At 42.3% G+C, this 26,118-nt stretch overlaps 1 protein-coding gene and 1 long non-coding RNA gene across 3 annotated transcripts in view; both read right to left on the bottom strand.

Annotated features, from left to right (window-relative positions):
- The window catches only part of LOC127528393 (uncharacterized), a 104,431-nt gene that overhangs the window by 10,997 nt on the left and 67,316 nt on the right, over positions 1 to 26,118 (bottom strand). The gene's annotated exons all lie outside the window — the stretch shown is intronic.
- dnaaf11 (dynein axonemal assembly factor 11) overlaps positions 1 to 26,118 on the bottom strand; it is an 82,154-nt gene that overhangs the window by 3,514 nt on the left and 52,522 nt on the right. The window contains exons 10-11 of the mRNA XM_028790886.2: positions 22,900 to 22,995; positions 22,283 to 22,365 (exon numbers count right to left, since the gene is read on the bottom strand). Of these exons, the coding sequence (XP_028646719.2) occupies positions 22,283 to 22,365; positions 22,900 to 22,995 (179 nt within the window). The remainder of the gene's footprint in view (positions 1 to 22,282; positions 22,366 to 22,899; positions 22,996 to 26,118) is intronic.

Genomic DNA, 26,118 nt, shown 5'->3' on the forward strand with positions numbered 1-26,118 from the left:
GGTGTGTTCCAACTACAGAGGGATCACACTCCTCAGCCTCCCTGGAAAAGTCTATTCAGGGGTCCTGGAGAGGAGGGTCCGTCGGATAGTCGAGCCTCGGATTCAGGAGGAACAGTGTGGTTTTCGTCCTGGTCGCGGAACAGTGGACCAGCTCTATACCCTTAGCAGGGTCCTGGAGGGTGCATGGGAGTTTGCCCAACCAGTCTACATGTGTTTTGTGGACTTAGAAAAGGCATTCGACCGTGTCCCTCGGGGAATCCTGTGGGGGGTACTCCGAGAGTATGGGGTACCGGCCCCCCTGATAAGGGCTGTTCAGTCCCTGTACGATCAGTGCCAGAGCTTGGTCCGCATTGCCGGCAGTAAGTCGAACCCGTTTCCAGTGAGAGTTGGACTCCGCCAGGGCTGCCCTTTGTCACCGATTCTGTTCATAACTTTTATGGACAGAATTTCTAGGCGCAGCCAGGGTGTTGAGGGGGTCCGGTTTGGTGGGCTCAGGATTGGGTCACTGCTTTTTGCAGATGATGTTGTCCTGTTTGCTTCATCAGGCCGTGATCTTCAGCTCTCTCTGGATCGGTTCGCAGCCGAGTGTGAAGCGGCTGGGATGAGAATCAGCACCTCCAAATCCGAGACCATGGTCCTCAACCGGAAAAGGGTGGAGTGCCCTCTCAGGGTTGGTAGCGAGATCCTGCCCCAAGTGGAGGAGTTCAAGTATCTCGGGGTCTTGTTCACGAGTGAGGGAAGAATGGAGCGTGAGATCGACAGGCGGATCGGTGCGGCATCCGCAGTAATGCGGGCGCTGCATCGGTCTGTCGTGGTGAAAAAGGAGCTGAACCGCAAGGCGAAGCTCTCAATTTACCAGTCGATCTATGTTCCTACCCTCACCTATGGTCATGAGCTATGGGTAGTGACCGAAAGAACGAGATCGCGAATACAAGCGGCTGAAATGAGTTTCCTCCGCAGGGTGTCTGGGCTTTCCCTTAAAGATAGGGTGAGAAGCTCAGTCATCCGGGAGGGGCTCAGAGTAGAGCCGCTGCTCCTCCGCATCGAGAGGAGTCAGATGAGGTGGCTCGGGCATCTGAACAGGATGCCTCCTGGACGCCTCCCTGGTGAGGTGTTCCAGGCACGTCCAACCGGGAGGAGGCCCCGGGGAAGACCCAGGACACGCTGGAGGGACTATGTCTCTCGACTGGCCTGGAAACGCCTTGGGATTCTCCCGGAAGAGCTAGAAGAAGTGGCCGGGGAGAGGGAAGTCTGGGCATCTCTGCTCAAGCTGCTGCCCCCGCGACCCGACCTCGGATAAGCGGGAGACAATGGATGGATGGATGGATGGATGTTTTAAGTGGCAAAAATAGGAAAAAAAAACAAACAGGTGCCTCTCCAAACCAGTCTGTCTAGTTGCCAGACACCCAGTGAAGCTTGCCTCACATATTTCTTCAGAAGCAGACATTTTCAGCGTGTTCTGTTTTTTGGTCTCAATGTCATTGTCCGTTTCAGAACATCTGGATCCACTGCAGTTGGTCTATCAGGGACATGCTGGTGTGGATTCAGTAAGGTGAAGATATCGCCCTGCTACAATCCTCACAGTTGAGGTCTGTGTTGAAATGTTTATCTGGCGATGCGCTTGTAAGGAATTATATAGTTAATGAAATACGAGTATTTGAAATACAAGGATGAGTCAAAAATGATCCGCACTCTAGTTATATTAAAACTTCGGTTGGCAGCGAAGTCTTATCAGAGCTTTCTTTCAGTACGAGGTCCCCGTCTCCCTAGTCACTGCCATGCGGCTGTGAACGTGTGACGTCAGATCATTTGTAACTGCAGTGCAAGAAACAATGGCTGCCCCACTTGTGATTTGCATGAAATAAGAGCAACGTGCAGTGATTCATTTTCTGCAGTATGAGGATGTGCCTGGTGCCGATGTTTATCGAAGACTTCAAGCACAACATGGAGAAAGTGCTTTGTCTCCAAGAAGTGTGTATAAATGGATGGAGAAGTTCAAAGAAGGTCGCCTGAGTGTCAGCCATGAAGAAGGAGCCGGACGCCCATCCACGAATGACGACAACATTGAGCGTGAACTGATGCTGTTGAACAGACGAATGACAGTCAATGATATTGCAAATCAGCCGTGGCTCTGCCCATGCAATAATCCACGACAGACTTGGGTTTCCAAAAAAGTCCTACAAGCACAAAGATTCACATTTGATGATGGAGGTGAAGACAGCGGTGCATTCGTGGCTTTATGTTAAGCCATATTTTAATGAAGGAATACGAAAGCTTGTTGACAGATGGACAAAGTGTATTGAAAAGCAGGGAGATTATGTCAAAAAAATGAAAGTTGATTAAAATAAATTCTACAGCCGGAGTGCGGATAATTTTTGACTCCCCCTTATACATACAGTGCACCCTGAAAGTATTCACAGCGCATCACTTTTTCCACATTTTGTTATGTTACAGCCATTTTCCAAAATGGATTAAATTAATTTTTTTCCTCAGAATTCTACACACAACACCCCATAATGACAACGTGAAAAAAGTTTACTTGAGATTTTTGCAAATTTATTAAAAATAAAAAAATTGAGACACCACATGTACATAAGTATTCACAGCCTTTGCCATGAAGCTCCAAATTGAGCTCAGGTGCATCCTGTTTCCCCTGATCATCCTTGAGATGTCTCTGCAGCTTCATTGGAGTCCACCTGTGGTAAATTCAGCTGACTGGACATGATTTGGAAAGGCACACACCTGTCTAGAAAAGGTCCCACAGTTGGCAGTTCATGTCAGAGCACAAACCAAGCATGAAGTCAAAGGAATTGTCTGCAGACCTCCGAGACAGGATTGTCTCGAGGCACAAATCTGGGGAAGGTTACAGAAAAATTTCTGCTGCTTTGAAGGTCCCAATGAGCACAGTGGCCTCCATCATCCATAAGTGGAAGAAGTTCGAAACCACCAGGACTCTTCCTAGAGCTGGCCGGCCATCTAAACTGAGCGATCGGGGGAGAAGGGCCTTAGTCAGGGAGGTGACCAAGAACCCGATGGTCACTCTGTCAGAGCTCCAGAGGTCCTCTGTGGAGAGAGGAGAACCTTCCAGAAGGACAACCATCTCTGCAGCAATCCACCAATCAGGCCTGTATGGTAGAGTGGCCAGACGGAAGCCACTCCTTAGTGAAAGGCACATGGAAGCCCGCCTGGAGTTTGCCAAAAGGCACCTGAAGGACTCTCAGACCATGAGAAAGAAAATTCTCTGTTCTAATGAGACAAAGATTGAACTCTTTGGTGTGAATGCCAGGCGTCACGTTTGAAGGAAACCAGGCACCGCTGATCACCAGGCCAATACCATCCCTACAGTGAAGCATGGTGGTGGCAGCATCATGCTGTGGGATGTTTTTCAGCGGCAGGGACTGGGAGACTAGTCAGGATAAAGGGAAAGATGACTGCAGCAATGTACAGAGACATCCTGGATGAAAACCTGCTCCACAGCACTCTTGACCTCAGACTGGGGCGATGGTTCATCTTTCAGCAGGACAACGACCCTAAGCACACAGCCAAGATATCAAAGGAGCGGCTTCAGGACAACTCTGTGAATGTCCTTGAGTGGCCCAGCCAGAGCCCAGACTTGAATCTGATTGAACATCTCTGGAGAGATCTTAAAATGGCTGTGCACCGACGCTTCCCATCCAACCTGATGGAGCTTGAGAGGTGCTGCAAAGAGGAATGGACCAAACTGGCCAAGGATAGGTGTGCCAAGCTTGTGGCATCATATTCAAAAAGACTTGAGGCTGGAATTGCTGCCAAAGGTGCATCGAGAAAGTATTGAGCAAAGGCTGTGAATACTTATGGACATGGGATTTCTCAGTTTTTTTATTTTTAATAAATTTGCAAAAACCTCAAGTAAACTTTTTTCACGTTGTCATTATGGGGTGTTGTGTGTAGAATTCTGAGGAAAAAAATGAATTTAATCCATTTTGGAATAAAGCTGTAAGATAACAAAATGTGGAAAAAGTGATGCGCTGTGAATACTTTCCGGATGCACTATAGGTAATGAAATACGAGTATTTGAAATACAAGGATGAGTCAAAAATGATCCGCACTCTAGTTATATTAAAACTTCGGTTGGCAGCACCGTCTTATCAGCGCTTTCTTTCAGTACGAGGTCCCCTTCTCCCTAGTCACTTCTGTGCGGCTGTGCACGTGCGACATCAGATCATTTGTAACTGCAGTGCGAGAAACAATGGCTGCCCTACTTGTGATTTGCATGAAATAAGAGCAACGTGCAGTGATTCATTTTCTGCAGTATGAGGATGTGCCTGGTGCCAATGTTTATCGAACACTTCATGCACAGCATGGAGAAAGTGTTTTGTCTCCAAGAAGTGTGTATAAATGGATGGAGAAGTTCAAAGAAGGTCGCCTGAGTGTCAGCCATGAAGAAGGAGCCGGACGCCCATTCATGAATGACGGCAACATTGAGCGTGAACTGATGCTGTTGAACAAACGAATGACAGTCGATGATATTGCAAATCAGCCGTGGCTCTGCCCGTGCAATAATCCATGACAGACTTGGGTTTCCAAAAAAGTCCTACAAGCACAAAGATTCACATTTGATGATGGAGGTGAAGACAGCGGTGCATTCGTGGCTTTATGTTCAGCCATATTTTAATGAAGGAATACGAAAGCTTGTTGACAGATGGACAAAGTGTATTGAAAAGCAGGGAGATTATGTCAAAAAAATGAAAGTTGATTAAAATAAATTCTACAGCCGGAGTGCGGATAATTTTTGACTCCCCCTCATACGTACATTTCATGTGTGCTCCATGTCTACAATGATCTGTGTAAACGTAGAATGACAGAAGAAATCCGAGGCAAGAAATGCTGAAAACACAATTAAAATGGAACTGAAAGTGAACCATTAAGGCTGTGTCGGTTCGCGATACGTACGGTTGTGGACGCTGCTGCTATGTAAGTAGTGTACTGTCTATACCTGCACACGTACTTTATGTAAATCTGGAGGATTCCACCAGGTGGAAGTGCAAGACATCATCACAAGAAGAAAACGATGACTGTTTTTGTTGGGTTGTAAAGTAAGGGAAGAAAGATGTTGAAGAAAAAAGTTCTTTGCATTGTGATGCTGTTGCAAAGGTGCAAAAAAAGACGGCAACAGCGACACAGAAGATGGCATGCGAGACCTTGAAATGTAACGATTAATAGGTGTGCTCTTGTTTTTCCAAGGTGGGGGACATAACACTAAGGGGGCTAACAAAGCCAGGCTTGCTAGACACAACAAAGTGAGCAGAAATTGAAGACTTTCTGAACCCCTCTGCAGTTAGGCTGCCCCACGGCCATCGCTTTCCATTGGTGTACTGGAAACGTCTCACTTGGGGGAGTGCCAAGAACACACCAGGGGAATTTTATCTCTCGGCTAGGCCTGAGAGTACCTGGAAATTTCCTCAGAGGAGCTGGAGAGATTGTGGAAGAGAGGTGAAAAAGAGAGTGCATGTAGGGTGGAATGGGTGGAGAAGAGTGTCAGGAGTAATTTGTGACAGACGGATAATCAGCAAGAGTGAAAGGGAAGGTCTACAGGACGGTAGTGAGACCAGCTATGTTATATGGGCTGGAGACGGTGGCACTGACCAGAAAGCAGGAGACAGAGCTGGAGGTAGCAGAGTTAAAGATGCGAAGATTTGCATTGGGTGTGACGAGGATGGACAGGATTAGAAATGAGGACATTAGAGGGTCAGCTCAAGTTGGACGATTGGGAGACAAAGTCAGAGAGGCGAGATTGCATTGGTTTGGACATGTGCAGAGGAGAGATGCTGGGTATATTGGGAGAAGGATGCTAAGGACAGAGCTGCCAGGGAAGAGGAAAAGAGGAAGACCTAAGAGAAGGTTTATGGATGTGGTGAGAGAGGACATGCAGGTGATGGGTGTGACAGAACAAGATGCAGAGGACAGAAAGATATGGAAGAAGATGATCCCGCAGTGGCAACCCCTAACGGGAGCAGCCGAAACAAGTTGAAGAAGAATCTGGAGACCACTGCTGAGGGACATGCTGGCATCAACAGAAATGTACAGAAAATGCCTTTCAGGAAAGAGAGCCATCAACTCTTCTTTTATGTAAGGGACTGAAAATTTCGACTTGGTAAATCCCTGGATTTTTAAGCACAGCTACTTAGCGGGTAAAATAAATGTGCAGCAGAGTCAGTTAGTGACCCTCGTTGTATTCTGACTCAGTGGAGAATATCAGCACGGCACAGACAAAGATGAAAATAGCAACAGTGTGCACCGTTTCTTTGTAAGAGATAGGAATGGGTGATAAATCAAGGGTGACTCGTTAGGGACGAACCCATAAATCAAAATGAAGAATCTTTCAAAGGAGACACCTCTTCTATTCTTGTTGTCCCTTCTGACTGAGGTATTCACAGACACCGCGACACCATAAACAAATTACTGTTATTTTATACAAATTCGGGCTATCCATCAATACATATTTGAAAGCCACTGAAGTGCACAGCCTGCTTCTGGAGGAGCAGATATCATGGCCAAAACCGAGAGTGGGGGAAAACAGTCATGTGAAAAAGTAAATACACCCCATGGACACGGTTAAACTCTTCAATTGATTTGAACAGGCAGACAGTAGATCTTCATGCAAACAGTGCCTATGGGTAAAAGTGATCTGCATGAACAAAAAATGCATAAGATCAATGCAAATTCTATTTGTCACGCATGAGCGTCACAGGGTCATCCTCTGGGCTCGTCGGAGATGAGCACTAACAACCTCAGGAACACAAGGGGGCGCCATCACCGACTGCCTTGTCTATTTTTCCACCCACAGCTCCAAGACGACACCCAATGAGAGCAACTGACTCCGACCATTCCGGTCTATGGCCTATAAAAGCAGGGCGGTCCCGGAAAGAGGTGTCTCATTTGGGTACAAGCAACCCACCAGATGGAGGTCCCTCCTGATGCCTGACCACTCTTCAGAGCCTAATCACAACAGCCAATGGTTGAAGACGCTTACTGTTACTTTTTGCGCCATCATGAACCTGTTATGTTTCAATTCATTATTTCAAGAAATGGCATGAGCCGATTGGTACCCCAACATTTCATTTGGACTTGTGTGTTCCTCTCGGTTGACAACAACACACAATACAAAATGTAGTGAAATGCTTAGCTGTTCAACTCTCTTAAAGAAGAATGTAAAAGGACAATAGCAATAATACAGTGCATCTGGAAAGTATTCACAGCGCATCACTTTTTCCACATTTTGTTATGTTACAGCCTTATTCCAAAATGGATTAAATTCATTTTTTCCTCAGAATTCTACACACAACACCCCATAATGACAACGTGAAAAAAGTTTACTTGAGGTTTCTGCAAATTTATTAAAAATAAAAAAATTGAGAAAGCACATGTACATAAGTATTCACAGCCTTTGCTGTGAACCTCGAAACTGAGCTCAGGTGCCTCCTGTTTCCCCTGATCATCCTTGAGATGTTTCTGCAGCTTCATTGGAGTCCACCTGGGGTAAATTCAGTTGACTGGACATGATTTGGAAAGGCACACACCTGTCTATAGAAGGTCCCACAGTTGACAGAACCTTCCAGAAACACAACCATCTCTGCAGCAATCCACCAATCAGGCCAGTATGGTAGAGTGGCCAGACGGAAGCCACTCCTTAGTAAAAGGCACATGGCAGCCCACCTGGAGTTTGCCAAAAGGCACCTGAAGGACTCTCAGACCAATGAAAAAGAAAATTCTCTGGTCTGATGAGACAAAGATTGAACTCTTTGGTGTGAATGCCAGGCGTCACGTTTGGAGGAAACCAGGCACCGCTCATCACCAGGCCAATACCATCCCTACAGTGAAGCATGGTGGTGGCAGCATCATGCTGTGGGGATGTTTTTCAGCGGCAGGGACTGGGAGACTAGTCAGGATAAAGGGAAAGATGACTGCAGCAATGTACAGAGACATCCTGGATGAAAACCTGCTCCAGAGCGCTCTTGACCTCAGACTGGGGCGACGGTTCATCTTTCAGCAGGTCAACGACCCTAAGCACACAGCCAAGATATCAAAGGAGTGGCTTCAGGACAACTCTGTGAATGTCCTCGAGTGGCCCAGCCAGAGCCCAGACTTGAATCTGATTGAACATCTCTGGAGAGATCTTAAAATGGCTGTGCACCGACGCTTCCCATCCAACCTGATGGAGCTTGAGAGGTGCTGCAAAGAGGAATAGGCGAAACTGGCCAAGGATAGGTGTGCCAAGCTTGTGGCATCATATTCAACAAGACTTGAGGCTGGAATTGCTGCCAAAGGTGCATCGACAAAGTATTGAGCAAAGGCTGTGAATACTTATGGACATGGGATTTCTCAGTTTTTTGATTTTTAATAAATTTGCAAAAACCTCAAGTAAACTTTTTTCACGTTGTCATTATGGGGTGTTGTGTGTAGAATTCTGAGGATGAAAATGAATTTAATCCATTTTGGAATAAGGCTATAACATAACAAAATGTGGAAAAAGTGATGTGCTGTGAATACTTTCCGGATGCACTGTATGTGACATTACATATATCAGAAATCATTCATAGAATTATAAATATGTGATAATAATAGCAAAACAAATAAATGAATGTAAGAACGTTTACATTACGCCATCATGCATTTCTAGACACTTGTGTTATTCAACTTGTGGATGGACTGTGGACAGAAACGTCTCTATGGAAGATTATTAGTGTGAAAATGAAATGCAATCCAACGTGTTAAATACGTGGAAATGCAACAAATATGCAAATAGGTCATTTGATTTTATTATTGTATTATAATGAAAAAAATATCAACCGAACAATCAATGGCCTTTCACTGAAACATACAATTTTATTTACTGGTGTAGACTTTAAATGACTACTAATTTGTCCAGGACTAAAAGACCCAGCAAATTCATCCTTAGAGCTGACCATTTGATACTAAAGGAAGTCTCCAAAAACACTCAGAATTTCATCAAGGGATTCTGCAGGTAATTTTGCAGAAATTGGTGGCAAAATGCAGGCATCTATAATCCACAAGAATCTGCACAAGTGTGACCTGCATGCCAGGTATGCCGGGAATAAGCCTTAACTGTCTAAAATGAACCTCAGAGCAAGATGACAGTTGGCGATTGAACATCTGGACAAAGACCTGACCTTCTGGAACAATGCGTTCTGGACAGATGAGTCAAAGATGGAGTTGTTTGGCAAGCACAGTAACAATAGACATATGTGGCAGCATTTCAGGAGAAGACCCTCATACAGAATGTGGAAACATGGTGGTGCAAATGTTCTGGTTTGGGGTTGCTCTGCTGCCTCAGAGCCTGGACAGCTTGCAGTCAGTGAGTCAACTCTGGATTCTGCATCCTGTCAAAGTGCACTTGAGGAGAATGTGAACCCATCTTGTCAAACGTTGAAGCTGAACTGAAAATGGACCTTTCAACAGGGTAATGACAGACAGATAATGTGAGTAGGAGACAACTAAAGGGCCTGAATAATGGTAATTCCACACCCGACCAGGGGGCAGCGGGGTACACTAACTGTCTTTCTAGTTCCCTTGCACACCATTCTTGGGAAATCCCGCAGGATTCTGGCACTTCCAATGATGTCACTTCTGATCCCGGGGCCCAATGACGTCACTTCCGGTTTCGGGCTAGATGATGCAATTTCCTACACTGGCCTTTAAAGCGGCCATCTTGTCTCTATACCAGCAGTTCAGTATACACAAGATATATATGGGGAGCATGGTGGTGCAGTGGTAGCTGCTGTGAGGAATTTGTATGTTATTCCTGTGTCTGTGGGGGTTTCTTCTTACAGTCAAAGACATGCAGATTAGGGGGACTGGCTATACTAAATTGGTCCTAGTGTGTGAGTGAATGTGTGTGATGGACTGTTGTCCTCTCCAGGGTTTGTTCCTGCAATGCTCCCCATGCCATCTAGGACAGGCTCCAGCACCCCCTGCAATGCTGACCAGGATTAAGCAGGTAAGAAAATGACAGACAGACAGACAGACAGACAGACAGACAGACAGACAGACAGACAGAAAATCCCCTGTGAACAGCCCTCTGATTGAAATGTAAAGTTTTGTCCTACCAGGTTCCAGTTGTAGTGTGAAGATTTGGAGTGATTGGGAGTTCTCCCAGGATGAACCAAGATGAATTCACACGGACAAGCAGGTGCAGAACAACACATAAATCTGGGAGAAACTGTAATCCATGGTGGCTGCAGTTGCAGTCCAAAAGTGTGTGTGATGCATAGAAACAAATACAGACAGTTGATTACAATCCCCTCAATGCCTTTTTAGATGCTTTTTTTTTTTTAACAATATCACTTAATTATCCTTCTTCTGTGTCCTCTGAAGCTGCCAGGGCTGCTGGGAGTTGTAGGCAATTTAAGTAGCTTGCTACAAGGGACGAGTGTTGGGAAACATTAGTTTTAAAATTAGCTTACTTACATTAGTCATTATTTGCAAAAAGTGACTAAATCTGTTATATAGTGACTCTTATAAAATATAATGCATTACAAACTGTGCTTTTCCTTTGCAATATTTTTTTTCAGCAGAGATGTGATACCCATACTTGTAATGAAAATAAATGTTTCCTTGAACAAAGAGAAAAAAGAAGACTGCAACATGCATCACTACTCCATTCTAGATTAAGAAAGATGATAGTATAAAGTAGGACAGGCTGAAAAGATAAAAAACTTACCATGACTATAGATAATACAGGATAGCCTGACAGGGTTATTTATTTAGATGTTTCAAATTGCACATTGTCATAGAATGCATTATTTATGAATTACAAAATAAATCTAGATTAACCTTCAGCTCAAATGGATGGAAATATTAACCTGATCAATGTGCACTGCTTATTGGCTAGTTTGGTTTGTTTCCATATAATAATGGCTAATGTAGGTTTATCTGCGGTGGGCTGGCACCCTGCCCAGGGTTTGTTTCCTGCCTTGCGCCCTGTGTTGGCTGGGATTGGCTCCAGCAGACCCACCGTGACCCTGTACTTAGGATATAGCGGGTTGGATAACGAATGGATGGATGGATGGATGGATGTAGCTTATAATGTAGGCTACTATAGGAACACACAATTAATTAAACAACAGCAGCATACCAGGACTGCACTGGAGGAACTGCAAATGAGGAGGAAGGAATCAAGCGTTTCCACTCTGTGTCATCTGCTCTTCAGCTGCTCGGACAAGTGGAGCACCTGCACCGTGCTGTTTCAGGTCAGAAATCCATTAATGAGTGCTGCAAATGCCCCAAAGGCAAGCATATTCATTGTCAGGGACAGGGATGAACCACTGACAATCTGGTCTCCCACTCAGACCTAAACCTCGACAGCCAACAGGCGGACTTGGATTAGCAGACATCACCATGTGTTATCTGCTCTTTAGATGCTCGGACACGGGGAGCACCTGCATTGTGGTGTTTCAGGTCAAATATCCCTCAGGGACAGGCCTGACACATTGACATTCAGTCTCCCACTCAGAACAGCACCTCAACAGTCTGTCTTATGGGCAGACTTGGATTAGCAGACATCACCATAGTAATTTTTTACAGTTCCTGCATTATCTTGTTCTGTATGTTCCTCTACACTGTGCAATGTGACTTTTCTTTTCCATCAATGTGTGAACGCAGCCTTGATATCGGTGACGCGCAATCTCACGGAGTGCACAGAGCTTGTCTGTCTGTAATGTTAGCACGCCACGGAAATGAAACTCATTCACTAAGCTTGTGTAAATGGTTTTATTTAAATTGCACTCATGTTATTCTCTGCACTTTAAAAGGCCAGTGTTTATATGAAACTATGTGCACAAAAATATGGGATGAATCTCATCCCTTACTGATTCAATATCGTATGCTGCATTTTATGTCCCAGTACTGGACAATCACGTATTAGGCAGTGTTTATACTTCACGCGAGATGTGCTCCTGTGGATGCTACTGCTACACAAGTGGTGTACAGTTTATACTAACATGTGTACTTTATGTAAATCTGGAAGATTCCACCAGCTGGCAGAGCGAGATATCATCACAGTGAGAAAACAACATTCGGCTTCACTGTGTTTGGAATTGCCTGAATTATCCATTAAACTCCCAGGATACCTTGCCACAATATCTCTGAAAAGAATGGATGTTTAATGATTGCATCCATCAATCCAGCGTCACTCTCAGAAGTCTCAAGTGCTCTTTGGGTGACATGGGAGTGAAGGTGCAGGGGTCCACGATTTCAAGAGTTCTCCATAAAACAGGCCTCTACAGGGGAGTAGCAAGAAAAAAACCATTCCTTAAGAAGGTCCACATAAAAGCACGGACGACATTTACTACAAAGCATGAGAAAGACCCTTTTAAGATGTGGGAGAAAGTTTTATGGTCAGATGAGACCAAAATAGAATTTTTTCGGCCAGACTTCAAAGAGGTACATGTGGTGTAAAATAACACTGGCCAGGCCTCAAGAAACACCAAACCTACAGTGAAACATGGTGGTGGCAGGCTAAGGGGATGTTTTTCATGTGCTGGGACTGGGAATTGTGTCAGAGTTGAAGGGTCAATGGATGGACACAAATACCACACAACATTGCAGGAGAACTTTTTCAGTCTGCTTATGAACCTACGGCTCTGGAGAAGATTCATCTATCAACATGACAAGGACCCTAAGCAGAAGGCCAAAGTGACACTGGAATGGCTTGAAAACAGAAAGGTGAATATTCTGGAATTATGTTGACTTTCAAGGGGATTGAATACTTTTGCACACCACTGTTGGACAAAATAAATGCCTCAGTCAAATTACTCTGCCTCAGAAATGGCAGAATATCCACCAAGATATCCTAAAAGCTCCTCAGGAAAATGTAAAAGAATTAAAGGACACCAATCAGAACAGTTATGACGCTTGGCTTGTTATTTTGACATTGTGATGTCTTCCAGTTCCCTCTCCATTGAAGACTGCTACCACATGTACAGCTCTGGAGTTTAGGTGTGGGAATTAAACCTGGGAGACTGGATCTGTGAGGTGGCAACACTAATCACTGAGTCACCTAACAGAGACAAATTAATGGTACGGAAGGAGACAACACAGGACAGGACAGGACACCAGTCCATTACATACATACACACACACACTCTAAAGTCATCAATTTACCCTAACCCTAACTCTAACCCTGGGATAAAGAAAAGCCATAAGACCACAAGGATCACAAGCAAGTTCCACACAGGTAAGAACCAGGTGTGGGATTTCAATTCAGGACACTGAAAGCAACAGCAGTAACTACTAGAACACCTCTAACAGATCACACTCAGCCTTAATTTTTACTTTTTTTCTTTTAATCATCCTCTGATGCTATTAACAGATAAATAAGCTTTTTTGATCGCCGTAAAATCCACAGGGATGGAAAACATCAGCGATTTCATAAGGCCGCTCTCGAGAACTACTTTGACATTAATGCACTCTTTGATGCAAAGGTCAGCAGCTAGCATTTAGATGCTCACAGTCAGATCCACCAGAGGGGGAGTCTGCTTTGCTCTTCTTCATCATAAAATCAACATATAGAAAGCATCCGCCATTAAACGCAAGTCCTGTCTCCTCCAAAGGGGCTCCCCGGAGCTGCAGGGAAAGCCCCTGAAAAAGTGCCCATGAACCTCTGACATCTCAATAGTATGTTTTGAAGGCAATCCGTGAAAATCAGCAACAAATCAAGGAAGAGACTTATACAACTAGAGAGCCCCCTATTTAAAATGGTGCTTTATGTAGACTACAACAGCAAGTAAGGCAAAAAGGTTGAGGACAGGCTTGGCTTGTATATCTTAGAATTAAGTTAACCAAAAAATGATGAACAGATCCTTGACTATCCTGCAACGTCACTTTTCTCACTTCTTCTTCATGGCAAATGGTAGAGGACAATTGGCACTCATACCAGTACACAGATCATGAGGTTACTAAAGAGACATTCATAATAACAAATATTGTAATGTAAAAGACACTGAGCAAGAGCAAGAGAGAGAGAGAGAGAGGTTGGGAGGATGCACTGATGCAGCACGTTGTCAAACCCACCCACCATGCAACACGATGAAACACCTCAAGATATCAAATTAGGACCCAAGCGCAGTCATGCAATGGGTGACACGTCAGCACCACACTATTTCAAATGGAATGGAACATTGCAAAGTTTTTGACAGCGGCTGGAGTGCTAATCCTACTCCTATACATTTATATTATATTAAATATTATATATATATATATATATATATATATATATATATATATATATATATATATATATATATAGGACCCTTGTGAAGATTTGCTTTCTTGTGTGTGGATATCATCACTAGTGCAAATAAACTGGTCTGCTTAAACAACTGGCTGAATAAACAGTCAGAAAGTCAATAATGTACTTTTTTTCATCCTCATATTATTGACAGAATTAAAATGCTACACTAATTTGCATTGTCATGTGGCTCAAAATAAAATTAAAATAAACTTACCTTGCACTTTTGACAGATTTGTGTTTCATGATTTATTCAATTTGTTTCTGTTAGATAATCATCAACATTAAAAGAAATAAACATTTGAAATACATCAGTCTGTGTGTAATGATTGAATCTAATATACAAGTTTCACTTTTTGAATGGAATTACTGAAATAAATCTTTGTCATGATATTCTAAGTTTATGACCAGCACCTGTCTGTATGTGTATGTATATATATATTATATGTGTGTATATATATATGGGCGGCACGGTGGCGCAGTGGGTAGCGCTGCTGCCTCGCAGTTGGGAGACCTGGGGACCTGGGTTCGCTTCCCGGGTCCTCCCTGCGTGGAGTTTGCATGTTCTCCCCGTGTCTGCGTGGGTTTCCTCCGGGCGCTCCGGTTTCCTCCCACATTCCAAAGACATGCAGGCTAGGTGGATTGGCGATTCTAAATTGGCCCTAGTGTGTGCTTGGTGTGTGGGTGTGTTTGTGTGTGTCCTGCGGTGGGTTGGCACCCTGCCCAGGATTGGTTCCCTGCCTTGTGCCCTGTGTTGGCTGGGATTGGCTCCGGCAGACCCCCGTGACCCTGTGTTCGGATTCAGCGGGTTGGAAAATGGATGGATGGATGGATGTGTGTATATATATATATACACATACATACATACATACATACATACACACACACAGTGTAGGGCCATTAAGCCGCAGGGATTGGGGTCCAAACTGCTTAATTGCAACTTAGGTGGTCCGCGGCTTAAATATTTTTTGATAAATGCATAAATTACAATAAATAATGAAAAAATAAATGTTTTTTGATCACAATCCTTTTTCACGTGTTAACCCGCGAGTCGCCATTTTGAAAGTAGCGCCATAGTTCACGATCGCAATATTGCGTGTTGCATATTTATTTATCGAATTAAAAATAATACTTTAAATACGAGTCGATTTTTTGCGGATTTACCGCGGATTAACTTTGTAGCATTGTAAGGTGTGAATCGGTTACAATGGCGGCCTCCATAACGCTGACACTCAGCGTGGATAAAACAGATTAATATTTGAATTTCATTGTAAGTTATTTTATTGTTTATTGATAAATAAAAGACTAATCTTCTATAAATACTGTACCTCTTTGAAGTTATAAGCCAGCATTTAAATATTTAATCCGCGATAGTGCATAGCATGTCAATCACAGACATTCGAAATGCCAAAATGCTGTCAACACCTGTCTCGAGTGTTTGAGAGGCCATGTTTAGGTTCGTACGATCCATAGTGTCAAAAAATTGGGATCCAAGCTTTTTGCGTGGCTTAAGCGAATTCGTGGATTACTGGATTACTGGCCTGCGGCTTAATGGCCCTACACTGTATATATATATATATATATATATATATATATATATATATATATATATATATATATACACACACATACATACATACACACAGGTGGCATGGTGGTGCAGTGGTAGCGCTAGTAAGGAGTAGTAGTTGCAGTTAGGAGACCTGGGTTCGCTTCACAGGTTCTCACTGTGTGGAGTTTGCATGTTCTCCCAGTGTCTGCGTGGGTTTCCTCCGGGAGCTCCAGTTTCCAAAGACATGTAGGTTTGATGTATTGTCCCTAGTGTGTGCTTGATGTGTGTGTGCCCTGCCCAGGGGTTTGTTCCTGCCTTACGCCCTATGTTGGCTGGGATTGGCTCCAGCAGACCCCTGTGACCCTGTGTTAGGATATAGTTGGTTGGAAGATATACACACACACACACACAAAATGTCATGTAAAATTATTAGTGTATTTTAAATAGGTCAATTCATACTAATCGGCAACATCACGTACCGTCACTGTAAAGGAACGTCGAACGTTATCTGGAAAAGTGTTTTGATATGTCGAATGTTGTCTGGGGCCTTAATGTCTGGGAGTGTGAATTGAATTTTTGAAACAAGAATGTCTCAGTTTCTTATGTGAAATTTCAGAATTATTTTGCTAAAATTTTGCAAGAAAATTTAAAAAATTGGCATGTGTCCCACTTTTTCAACCATAAAGATAAATGTTTTTAAAAAATAGCAAAAGTAAAATAAATGAAAACAAAACTGATGTATTTTGGCATTTCTGAGAAAAATTTGCCATTTCTGAGATGGACAACAATGGCCAGTGGATTCATTTAAAATGAAATCTACAACACAATAAAGTTTGCAGAAAGTGAAGGGGTTGGAGTTACATAATGAATCCACTGTAGATACTAAGGTTGCCAGATCAAATGTTGCTCTTCAAATAAAATTAAAATTTGATTAAAAACAAAAACATTAGCTGTGGAGGACGTCCTTGGCCTACCAGTTCCTTTGTGATTACTGAGCCCACCAATGTGTTCTTTCCTCTTCATGATATTACAGACAGTTGATTTCGGCCCTCCTAAGGTGTTACTGATGTCTCCGATGGTCTGATTCGTGGTGTTCAGCCACATAATGGCTTTTTTGCCTTTCTTTGGTACAGCTTTTGTCCTTGTATTAAACAATGGCAACTTCAGACTCCAAATGGAGGAAGCAAACCAAGGTGTCTTATGAAGCCATGAAACCCACCTGAGGAGTCACAAACATTTGTGATGCCAATTCTCCAAAACATTATGGTGCCCTGAAATGAGGGGACCATGTATACAAATCCCCATAAATGAAAGTCTGCAATGTGCACTTTAATCACAAGTCTGAATTATTTGATTTTCAATTTTAAACAGTGCAGTGGAAGAGTAAATCAAGGAAAAATGTGTCTTTGTCTCAAACATTATGGAGAGAACTATAAGCCAGAGAGCAAACGTAACTCACACAGACAGAAGCCACCCTCATGGATTTGTGAGACCACTAGTGTTACCCATTATGCTACCAGGCAAGAGATAATAACAAATATTTTTGTGGTAGGCCATACGTCTTTTAGGTATAACAAGTCTGCTGAAGCTGAATTTTAACTGAAAAGCCGTTTGGACTTTTTTTTTTTGGGCACAAGGAAATCTGTACACCAGCACATTCCCGTTAATCACTTATTGTGAAGATGAATAACCTCATTACTGTTTAAACATAATATGCATAGTTAAAGACAGGTAATAGCCTGGCTAATGTGTTCGTGACTAATTGCTAATACACTGTGACTTCTCTTGCTATTAAATCCCAGCTCTGTCATATATCTGAAAAATGTCAGGCATTACAATAAAACTCTCTTGCAGCACAAGGATTTTTTTTTCGGACCCTCATTTCTTAGTTAGGCACTGTGAAGCAGTGGACCTCACACCACAAAGTTGCCAATTCAGTTCTCGCCTGTGACTCACAATGTCACCCTGAGCAAGTCACTTAAAATCCAATGCATTAACCCTGAGTGCTACTCAGGCTTGATATTCTAAGCAATTACAGTTATTCCCGAGTCAGAGTCAGGGTAACGCGTAATGACCTGCTTTATATAGCATTAAGCTTGAATAACGACTGGGACAGTATTCTATTGCCATCTCATGGATGAAAAAACACCCTTATGCAAAAAATCATGAATGTCTCCATGTGTTCTGCCACTCTATGGTAACTCATCAATATTCATGAGTGAGGCAGAGTCTTTATCCGAAACACAATGGGACATACTGTAAACAAGGAGCTGTAAAGCCAGTTTTAGAACAAACTGAAACTGAACCATTAGCTGAATCAAGCAATAGTGATGACAATGTGAATTGCTCATGAGACGTTGTGAAACTAAAGCATATGGTACTTCATAACCGAAATGCCTAATATGCACGGTGAATTCAGCCATCTGAAGATTGACAGTGCAAGTAGGTGCATGGCAAAAAGACAAAATGATTGTAGTCAAGTAAAAGAACAAGAAAGGCATTAGCCCCCTTAGAACCGTTCATAATGCAGCATCTGTCATTGTCGGTGTGGGAGGAAATGTGGACGTCACTAAGCCTTGTGACGTGGTAGCTCACAATAAAACAGCATTGATCAGTAGGCAACCACTGCCTACAGTTTTGTATTTTGATTTTGCACGGTTGTGCTTGGTTTTCTTTTTGTGCTTAAGGCATTATATTAAACAGGGCATCCTGGCTGGCACCTCAAAAAAGTTTGGCCTTCGTTTGTCTTCCCTTGACCTCAATGTATCCTTACAATATGAGAAGAAGTCACAAAAACAAGCTGATTGGAATAGAACAGTATGCAATAAGAAAACCTAAAGTGAATTTTTGTGATCAATAAGACACACCACAAAGTGATCAGGAAGCAAAATCTCCGTTGTCCAGTGTTATGTATTAGTGCCTCGTCTTTAGAACAGTGGTTCTTGAAATTCTTTTCACTCTGCTCCCTTCTTAGTGTCTTCGAGACCCGTGACAACCATCATGTCTGATCGGCGGTTCCTGGTTACAGATCCGACACTGACAGTCATAACTGGGGGAAGGTGGGGATCCCCCTTCGAGTACTGCCATTGTTCCATCACATGACACATCACAAACCGTACCTTTCCCATTGAATACAATGGTGAGTCACAACTCTGCTCAACCCAAAAGGCAGCAACCTGTGACCCAAAATAAGAAGAAACTACGCTTAAGAGGAATCCCATCCACCGTACGGTCAGCAGTCAATGCAACCTACTAAAAAAACTTTTCAGGTGAAACCTTGTAGCACACACCAAAACTTTAAATAATGATAACGTGTTATTGCTAAAAATAAAAATTCTGAATTCAACAACAAATCAAAGATTTTAAGAACTAAATTTATTTAACAATATCTTTAAAAAGTTCAAAATCCTATATCCAAAAAAAAATTCCAAAACTAGAACTACAATGAATGTGTGTTCTGGCAATATCTGTTATGCTTTCCCCCCCATTTCTTAATTTTTGAATATTTTTCCCCCATTTGTACTTTATTATATGACTTTTCTGATGGCTATGGTCAAACCAAAAGATTCTAAACCGTCTCCATTTTCGCAAAGAGTACAAATGGAGCCAAAAAACTCGGTAGCTCAGCTTGCTAATGCTAAAGCAATTCACTAGTGGCAGGCAGGAGTCTTATATAGGAAACTCAGGTAACTGCAGCCCTAATGGCCGCAGCATGCGAAAGTCTGAAACCATAATGCGGTCCTGCCTCTGAACACAAAGTATGTCATTGAGGGTAGCAGACTGGGTGAAATAAAAAAAATCATCATCATCAGTTAACAGTCATTATAAACAGGATGACAATTAGTGAGCTGGGAAAACAACAAATACAAACAAAACACAAACAGGGAGGAGGCATTGCTGCATTCCTAACAGCCAAAAACACAACCAGCGGCCAATGTGATCACTCCAGGTCTATATTAGCATTTTTTTATTACTTATTCTCTTAACAGACAGTTTTATCCAAAGTGACTTACAAAGGAGGGCAGCATAATCAAGTAAACATCAGTAGGGGGCAGGGGCATACCTCCTGGGTATCTACTGTTTAAGTTTCAAGGCACCAAATCCTGGAGGGACCCCAGAAGTGCACATTGCCTAAAACGTCTAGTGTATGAGAAGGGGTTGTTAAAAAACAATAATATTGAAAATAGTGTTTTCAATACAATAATAGTTAAAATAAAAATTAAAAGGTTATCAAAGAATGATATAGACTGGCCATAAATGATCAAATGTTCAAATTAAGAATGTTTCATTCCAAGTATATTCATTAATATCCACTTGCAGAGCCATAGCACCATATTTTACCACAGTTGCAGACCCAGAAGTGACGTCACCACAGTTTCAGGACTGACGTCATAAAATTACTTTCGGAAGGTTCCGGCAGGTCTCGGCAAAGCCAGGAAAGTAACGTCAGGTCAAGGACCCGTTCAAAAATTAAGCGATAAAAATGAGAAGCTGCTGCTTTGCAGTAAGGAGACTGTGGAAGATTGTGGGTTCGCTTCCCGGTTCCTCCCTGTGTGGATAGCGCTTTGAGTACTGAGAAAAGCGCTATATAAATGTAATGAATTATTATTAATGAATTATCAAACCACATAACACGCATCATTGTGAAGTCCGGAGGGTTTCTGCCATCACCTCGTCTCATACATCAAATTAAACAATATGGATCATTTCTGTGAAATACACTATTAACATTTACGTTGTGTTCGGGTCTGTGGGAACCATTTAACATGTCGACAAAATTAAAATCATTAAGATTTGTGTTAACTGAAAATAGTTTTATGTTTACATTCATGAAACGAAATATACAATATAATTACAATGTTTACACCACATTAGAGTTTACTAAAACGTTAATAATACAAGTGATATAATTTTTTAAAATGTACGATGCATGGGTGTAATATTGTTCTAATCCAATTTAGAATGAACATTTTAGCCAATCTAATATTTTTAAACATATATGTGAAGAAAATGGAAATACATACTCTACACTGAATCTTTATATATAATCTTTATTTGGATCTTGATCTTTGTTTGTCCGTGAATTCACTGCCTTGTGTAGTGTTCCTGCTGTGTTCAGTAGAGGGCAGTAGTGATGGAGGAGGAGAGGAAGTGAGGGGGAGGATCGTTGGATGAGGTTGGAGTGTGGTGATTAAAGAGGATTGAACTAAAGGAGACTACGTGCTGTTTGTACTCGCTGAATACACAACACCTTGGTTGTTACTTTTGTTTACAAACACTGTCGATACCACTCTTTGTGTTTAGATCTGGCGTTGACACCGTGCTTTGTGTTTAGATCTGGCGTCGACACCTGCTTCATTGTCGAGACTGTCGTTTTTTGTGTTTCTATCAACCGTCGTTGGCAGCACTTCATCCAAATCGAATGTTCACCCACTTCTTGGAGTCGGCAGTCACAGTATATAAGTCGGACACACTTCTGTGATTTTCCATCAGTCTGCGTTTGGAGTTCAAGAAAGAAGCATTGGTTCTTCCTTACTCTTTGGATTGCCACAAAGCAACCTGAGAGATTGGAGAAAGGTTGAGAAGAGATCGTGAGAGGAAACGAGATGGACTGTGAACGGAGAGAAGCAGAAATGCTCCTCCACCACCACATAATTACTATTTGGACAGTGATTCCGAGTAGGCCGTTCCTATCGAATCAATGTCCAAGGGTTTTGTTTTGTAATTTTGTTTCCCTTATAAAAAATCATAATGCTGTGCGATGAAGGGCCCAGTTCACGACTGGCAGCCGCGTTTAAACAGGAAGCCCTTCACAGACAACTTTAACACACGCAACGTAGTTGGGCGCACATGGCTAGTTATGCTATATATTAATTGTCACTTATAGAACTGCTGTAGTTTTTGTCACTTATTATTATAAACGACTGGCCACCAAAAGAAAAAAAAATAAAAATACTAATAATAATTCAGTTTATTTATATAACACCCTTCCTATCCCCAAAATTTCAGAAAGAACAGCAGGACCTATATAACATTGGCTACAAATATCATCTTCATTAAATAAAGATAAACACAGGATATACAAAACATTCCTATACGTTACTTTCCTGGCTTTGCCGAGACCTTCCGAAAGTAATTTTACGAAGTCAGCCCTGAAACTGCGGTGACGTTACTTCTGGGTCTGCAACTGCGGTGACGTATGGTGCTGTGGCTCTGCAAGTGGATGTTACTCAGTATATTTAATATAAAGCAAAAATAAATAAATTAGAACACTATTAACATTTATGACAGAAATTAAAATTATTTATCATAGGCTAGCCGCAATCGGAAAAAAATGAAAGCTTATTTCGTTGCTTGCGGCCATAGTAAAGGACAGGAATTCAGTAACTTTTTATTTACACAAATAAGATGGCATATAGCCATTCAAGAAACTAAAGTGTTACCTTTCTAGCTTGTTCACTGCTGAAGATGGCTGCTGCTTAGACGGTGAGGACTCTTTCAATCGAGTTTTAATGATGTCCAAAGCCTAAAAAAAGAAACACGTTTATTTTTTTTATTTGATAAAATTATATTAATCCCCGAGGCAAGTTTATTAACCTTTACTTCCCAGTGTGAAATAACATACTACGTGTGATCGGGTACACTTTCCTTTTCTTCATTTACAAAACTCTTTTCTGTTCTTTCATTTTGGCCCGCTGTGGGTTTTGTATCCATTGAGACGATTATTCCGTTCATATATTAGTTGCAGAATAAACGTACTGTAAGTGCACATTATGTTTTGAGTTTACCACATCACCCTTTTTCACAGAAGCTTCCATTTTGCGGCTTAGTTACTGTCACACTTTGATCTGATGCCAGCTGTGTGTGGTTCCCAAAAGTCACACTTGAGTCAGAGAAACATTTAAATAAAGGAGCGCAAGAACATAAGAACACAGGAAATTTGACAAACAAGAAGATATCATTCATTCACTCCATTTGTTGCTTTTAGCTAACAGCTAAGCTGTCAGAGAAGTTCTGAAACAGCCCGTTGGGTACGTAGAGCAAATCTCAGGGTACTGACCTTAGGCATAGTGATGACCAGATGACCAGTAGTTTGGGATCTTTTTGCACAACTGCTGTCCGGTTTCACTTCTGTAGGGAGCACTAGCTGAAATACCTTAAAACAAATTAACATGTTTTAGAACTAAAAAGTTGATATTCAGTTAATCTAGAAGAATCCTTTAATTTATTAAAATGAATCATGTACTCGAGCACACCAAGTTGAGACTAAGGAAAGTGTATTTCAGAATGAAACTAAAATTTAACAGGCATGGGAAGCTGGAACAAGCTATTGGTGTCATGAAGGTAAATGAGAACACTGAGAACATTTAAAAAGTATCGGGATACAGAGCCTATAAAAAGTATTCACCATCTTGCAATATTTCACAATTTATTGTTACACAACTTTGAATCCCAGTGGATGTAATTTGGCTTTTCTGACATTAAAAGACATTAGTGTCAAGGTGAAAACAGATCTTTTTAAATTGGCCTAAACTAATTATATGGGTTGGAGACAGTGGCACTGACCAGAAAGCAGGAGACAGAGCTGGAGGTGGCAGAGTTAAAGATGTGAAGATTTGCGTTGGGTGTGACGAGGGTGGACAGGAATAGAAATGAGGACATTAGAGAGTCGGCTCAGGTTGGATGGTTGAGAGACAAAGTCAGAGAAGTGAGATTTGTGTTGGTTTGGACATGTGCAGAGGAGAGGTGAGGGGTATATTGGGAGAAGGATGCTAAGGATAGAGCTGCCAGGGAAGAGGAAAAGAGGAAGGACTAAGAGAAGGTTTATGGATGTGGTGAGAGAGGACATGCAGGTGATGGGTGTGACAGAGCAAGATGATGAGGACAGGAAGATATGGAAGAAGATGATCTGCTGTGGCAACCCCTAATGGGCGCAGCCGAAAGAAGAAGAGGTCTAAACTAATTAGAAATATAAAACAGAAAATACCTGATTGCATAAGTATTCCTCCTATGAAGTCATTATTTAGTAGATGCCAGCCTTGAGCCTGTTTGCAAAGGTCTCTCTCTCTCTCTCTTTACAAGCTCTGCCAGTTTTCTCCACTGCTCAAGCTATGGTATCACAGATATCATAAGTGCCCAGCCTCACTGGAGTCAGATCTGGACTCCACTCCAAGGTAATAACGTAGTTTTGAAACCATCCCTGTTAACTACTTGTAGGCGACTGTCGCAAAATCGCTTCAAACCACTTCCAGCCTGAATGCAGCCGAGGTGCCGTATGTATCCCGCCAATGCCGGTCGATGCGTATTCGATAGGTACCAAGGATCATATTGGAAGCACTGGTCACGCCATCTAGCAGTCATATTGGAAACTACATCCACCTGATGTGGCCATGCACATGGATTTTGGTAGCTAATTTCGAGAAATTGTTCAAATTTGAAGAAAGTTGTGCTAAGATAAAAATACATACCAGCTTATTGGCTGCTTGTGTGCTCTTTTCAAATAATAATAATAATAAAAATTATAATTCATTACATTTATATAGTGCTTTTCTCAGTACTCAAAGCACTATCCACACAGGGAGGAACCAGGAAGCGAACCCACAATCTTCCACAGTCTCCTTACTGTAAATGAACAATTGCCCCTTAATTTAGCAACTGCTTGACAGTAAAAACACATTTAATTTTTTATATAATTATAAACAAATTTAGGCAACAAGGGGTTAAGGGGTTGGCTCAGAGATATGCAGGTGGGGGAGCCTATGGCATCCTGGACAATCTGACCAGCAGACCACAGTTTGTGAGACTCGAAGGCTGTTTCTCTGATCTGGATGGTGAGCAACACTGGAGCACCATAAAGAAACGGAGATTGACTTTTTGAAATGAAGATGAGCCTCTTGACCAATAAATGATTTTGCTTTTACTGTTTATGATGTGTGCTGATTTTTCCTAAAATACCCACTTCACTTCATTAATTCCGCCAATGACCTCTTGGGCACGGCCATCAGCAGTGTGTCTGTCTACAGGGAGAGTGTCGACCTCGTCGAGAGGTTTACTTACCTCGGCATCAACATTTGTGTCTCTGGTGACTCTTTCTATGAAGTCAGTAGACGGATTGGGAAGGCATGGGGAGGAGGTCATGGTGTCGCTGGAAAGGGGTGTGTGGCGCTCCCGATTTCTATGCAAAAGGATGAAGGTCCAAGTCTTTAGAGTCCTGGTGCTTCCCGTTTGTGAGACATGGATGCTATCCAGTGACCTGAGACTAAGACTAGACTCCTTTGGTACCGTGTCTCTTTGGAAAATCCTTGGGTACTGCTGGTTTGACTTTGTATTGAACGAGGAGTTGCTCATGGAGTCTTGAATGAGGCACATTACCTGCATTACGAGGCAGCATCAGTTACAGCACTATGGCCATGTGGCGCAATTCCCTGAGGACCTCAATGTTGAGGACCCGAGTGACTGGACCAGGCCAAGGGGATGCCCACGTAACACCAGGTTGCGGCAGATAGATGGTCATTTCCAAGGGGTTGGACTGGACCAAGGGTCTGCCTGGAGATCTTCAACTGTTTCGTCGTGTGGTGGGGATGGCAACGCGCTGTACAAGTGCATGCTCCCGAACCTAACCTGACAGACCATTTCACAAATGTTTAGCAAAAAATGCATGTTTATTGTATGTTTTGAGCATACAAGTGGATAACTGGTATGTGGATTATGCGACATGCATAATGTGAGATTTTTTTATTTCTACACTAGCTGATTACCCAGTGGCTTCACTCACTGAGTGCAAGGGAAAAAAATAAAATGTAGTCTGTAAGTTATTAAACAGTAAAACATTAACATTTAAGAAGTAAAGATACATTGAGCACTACTGGAGTGGTTTCGGGTAAACTACATTTTAAAGGCGCTATAACACAACAGGTAAGTAGTACTAACAACAGCTAAAATGTATTTGGATCATTTCTCAGTAGTAGATCCCTTGTGAAAGGCACTACATGACCGCTGTGGTATAGAAATTACATTTTCTATGTGATTGTCCAAATTTCTGCCTGACAACCTTGCACTACGTGCCTGTGATTTACTTCTTAAAATAATTCATCACAAAAGCAACCTTGAATGTTGCGGGGTTTTAGTGACCCGAACTCATCTTAAGGGACAGTAAGTAGTCGTGCAGGGCAATTTACAAACAGAGTCCTGCCTCGATGGTGCCGATTACACACATTACATTCGCAAAGATTTCCACTCTCCCAGGAGCCGATGGGGCACTTGAAGCGTCACAAACCGT

The sequence above is a fragment of the Erpetoichthys calabaricus genome, chromosome 6 (assembly GCF_900747795.2).
Source record: "Erpetoichthys calabaricus chromosome 6, fErpCal1.3, whole genome shotgun sequence".
NCBI classification, from domain to species: domain Eukaryota; kingdom Metazoa; phylum Chordata; class Cladistia; order Polypteriformes; family Polypteridae; genus Erpetoichthys; species Erpetoichthys calabaricus.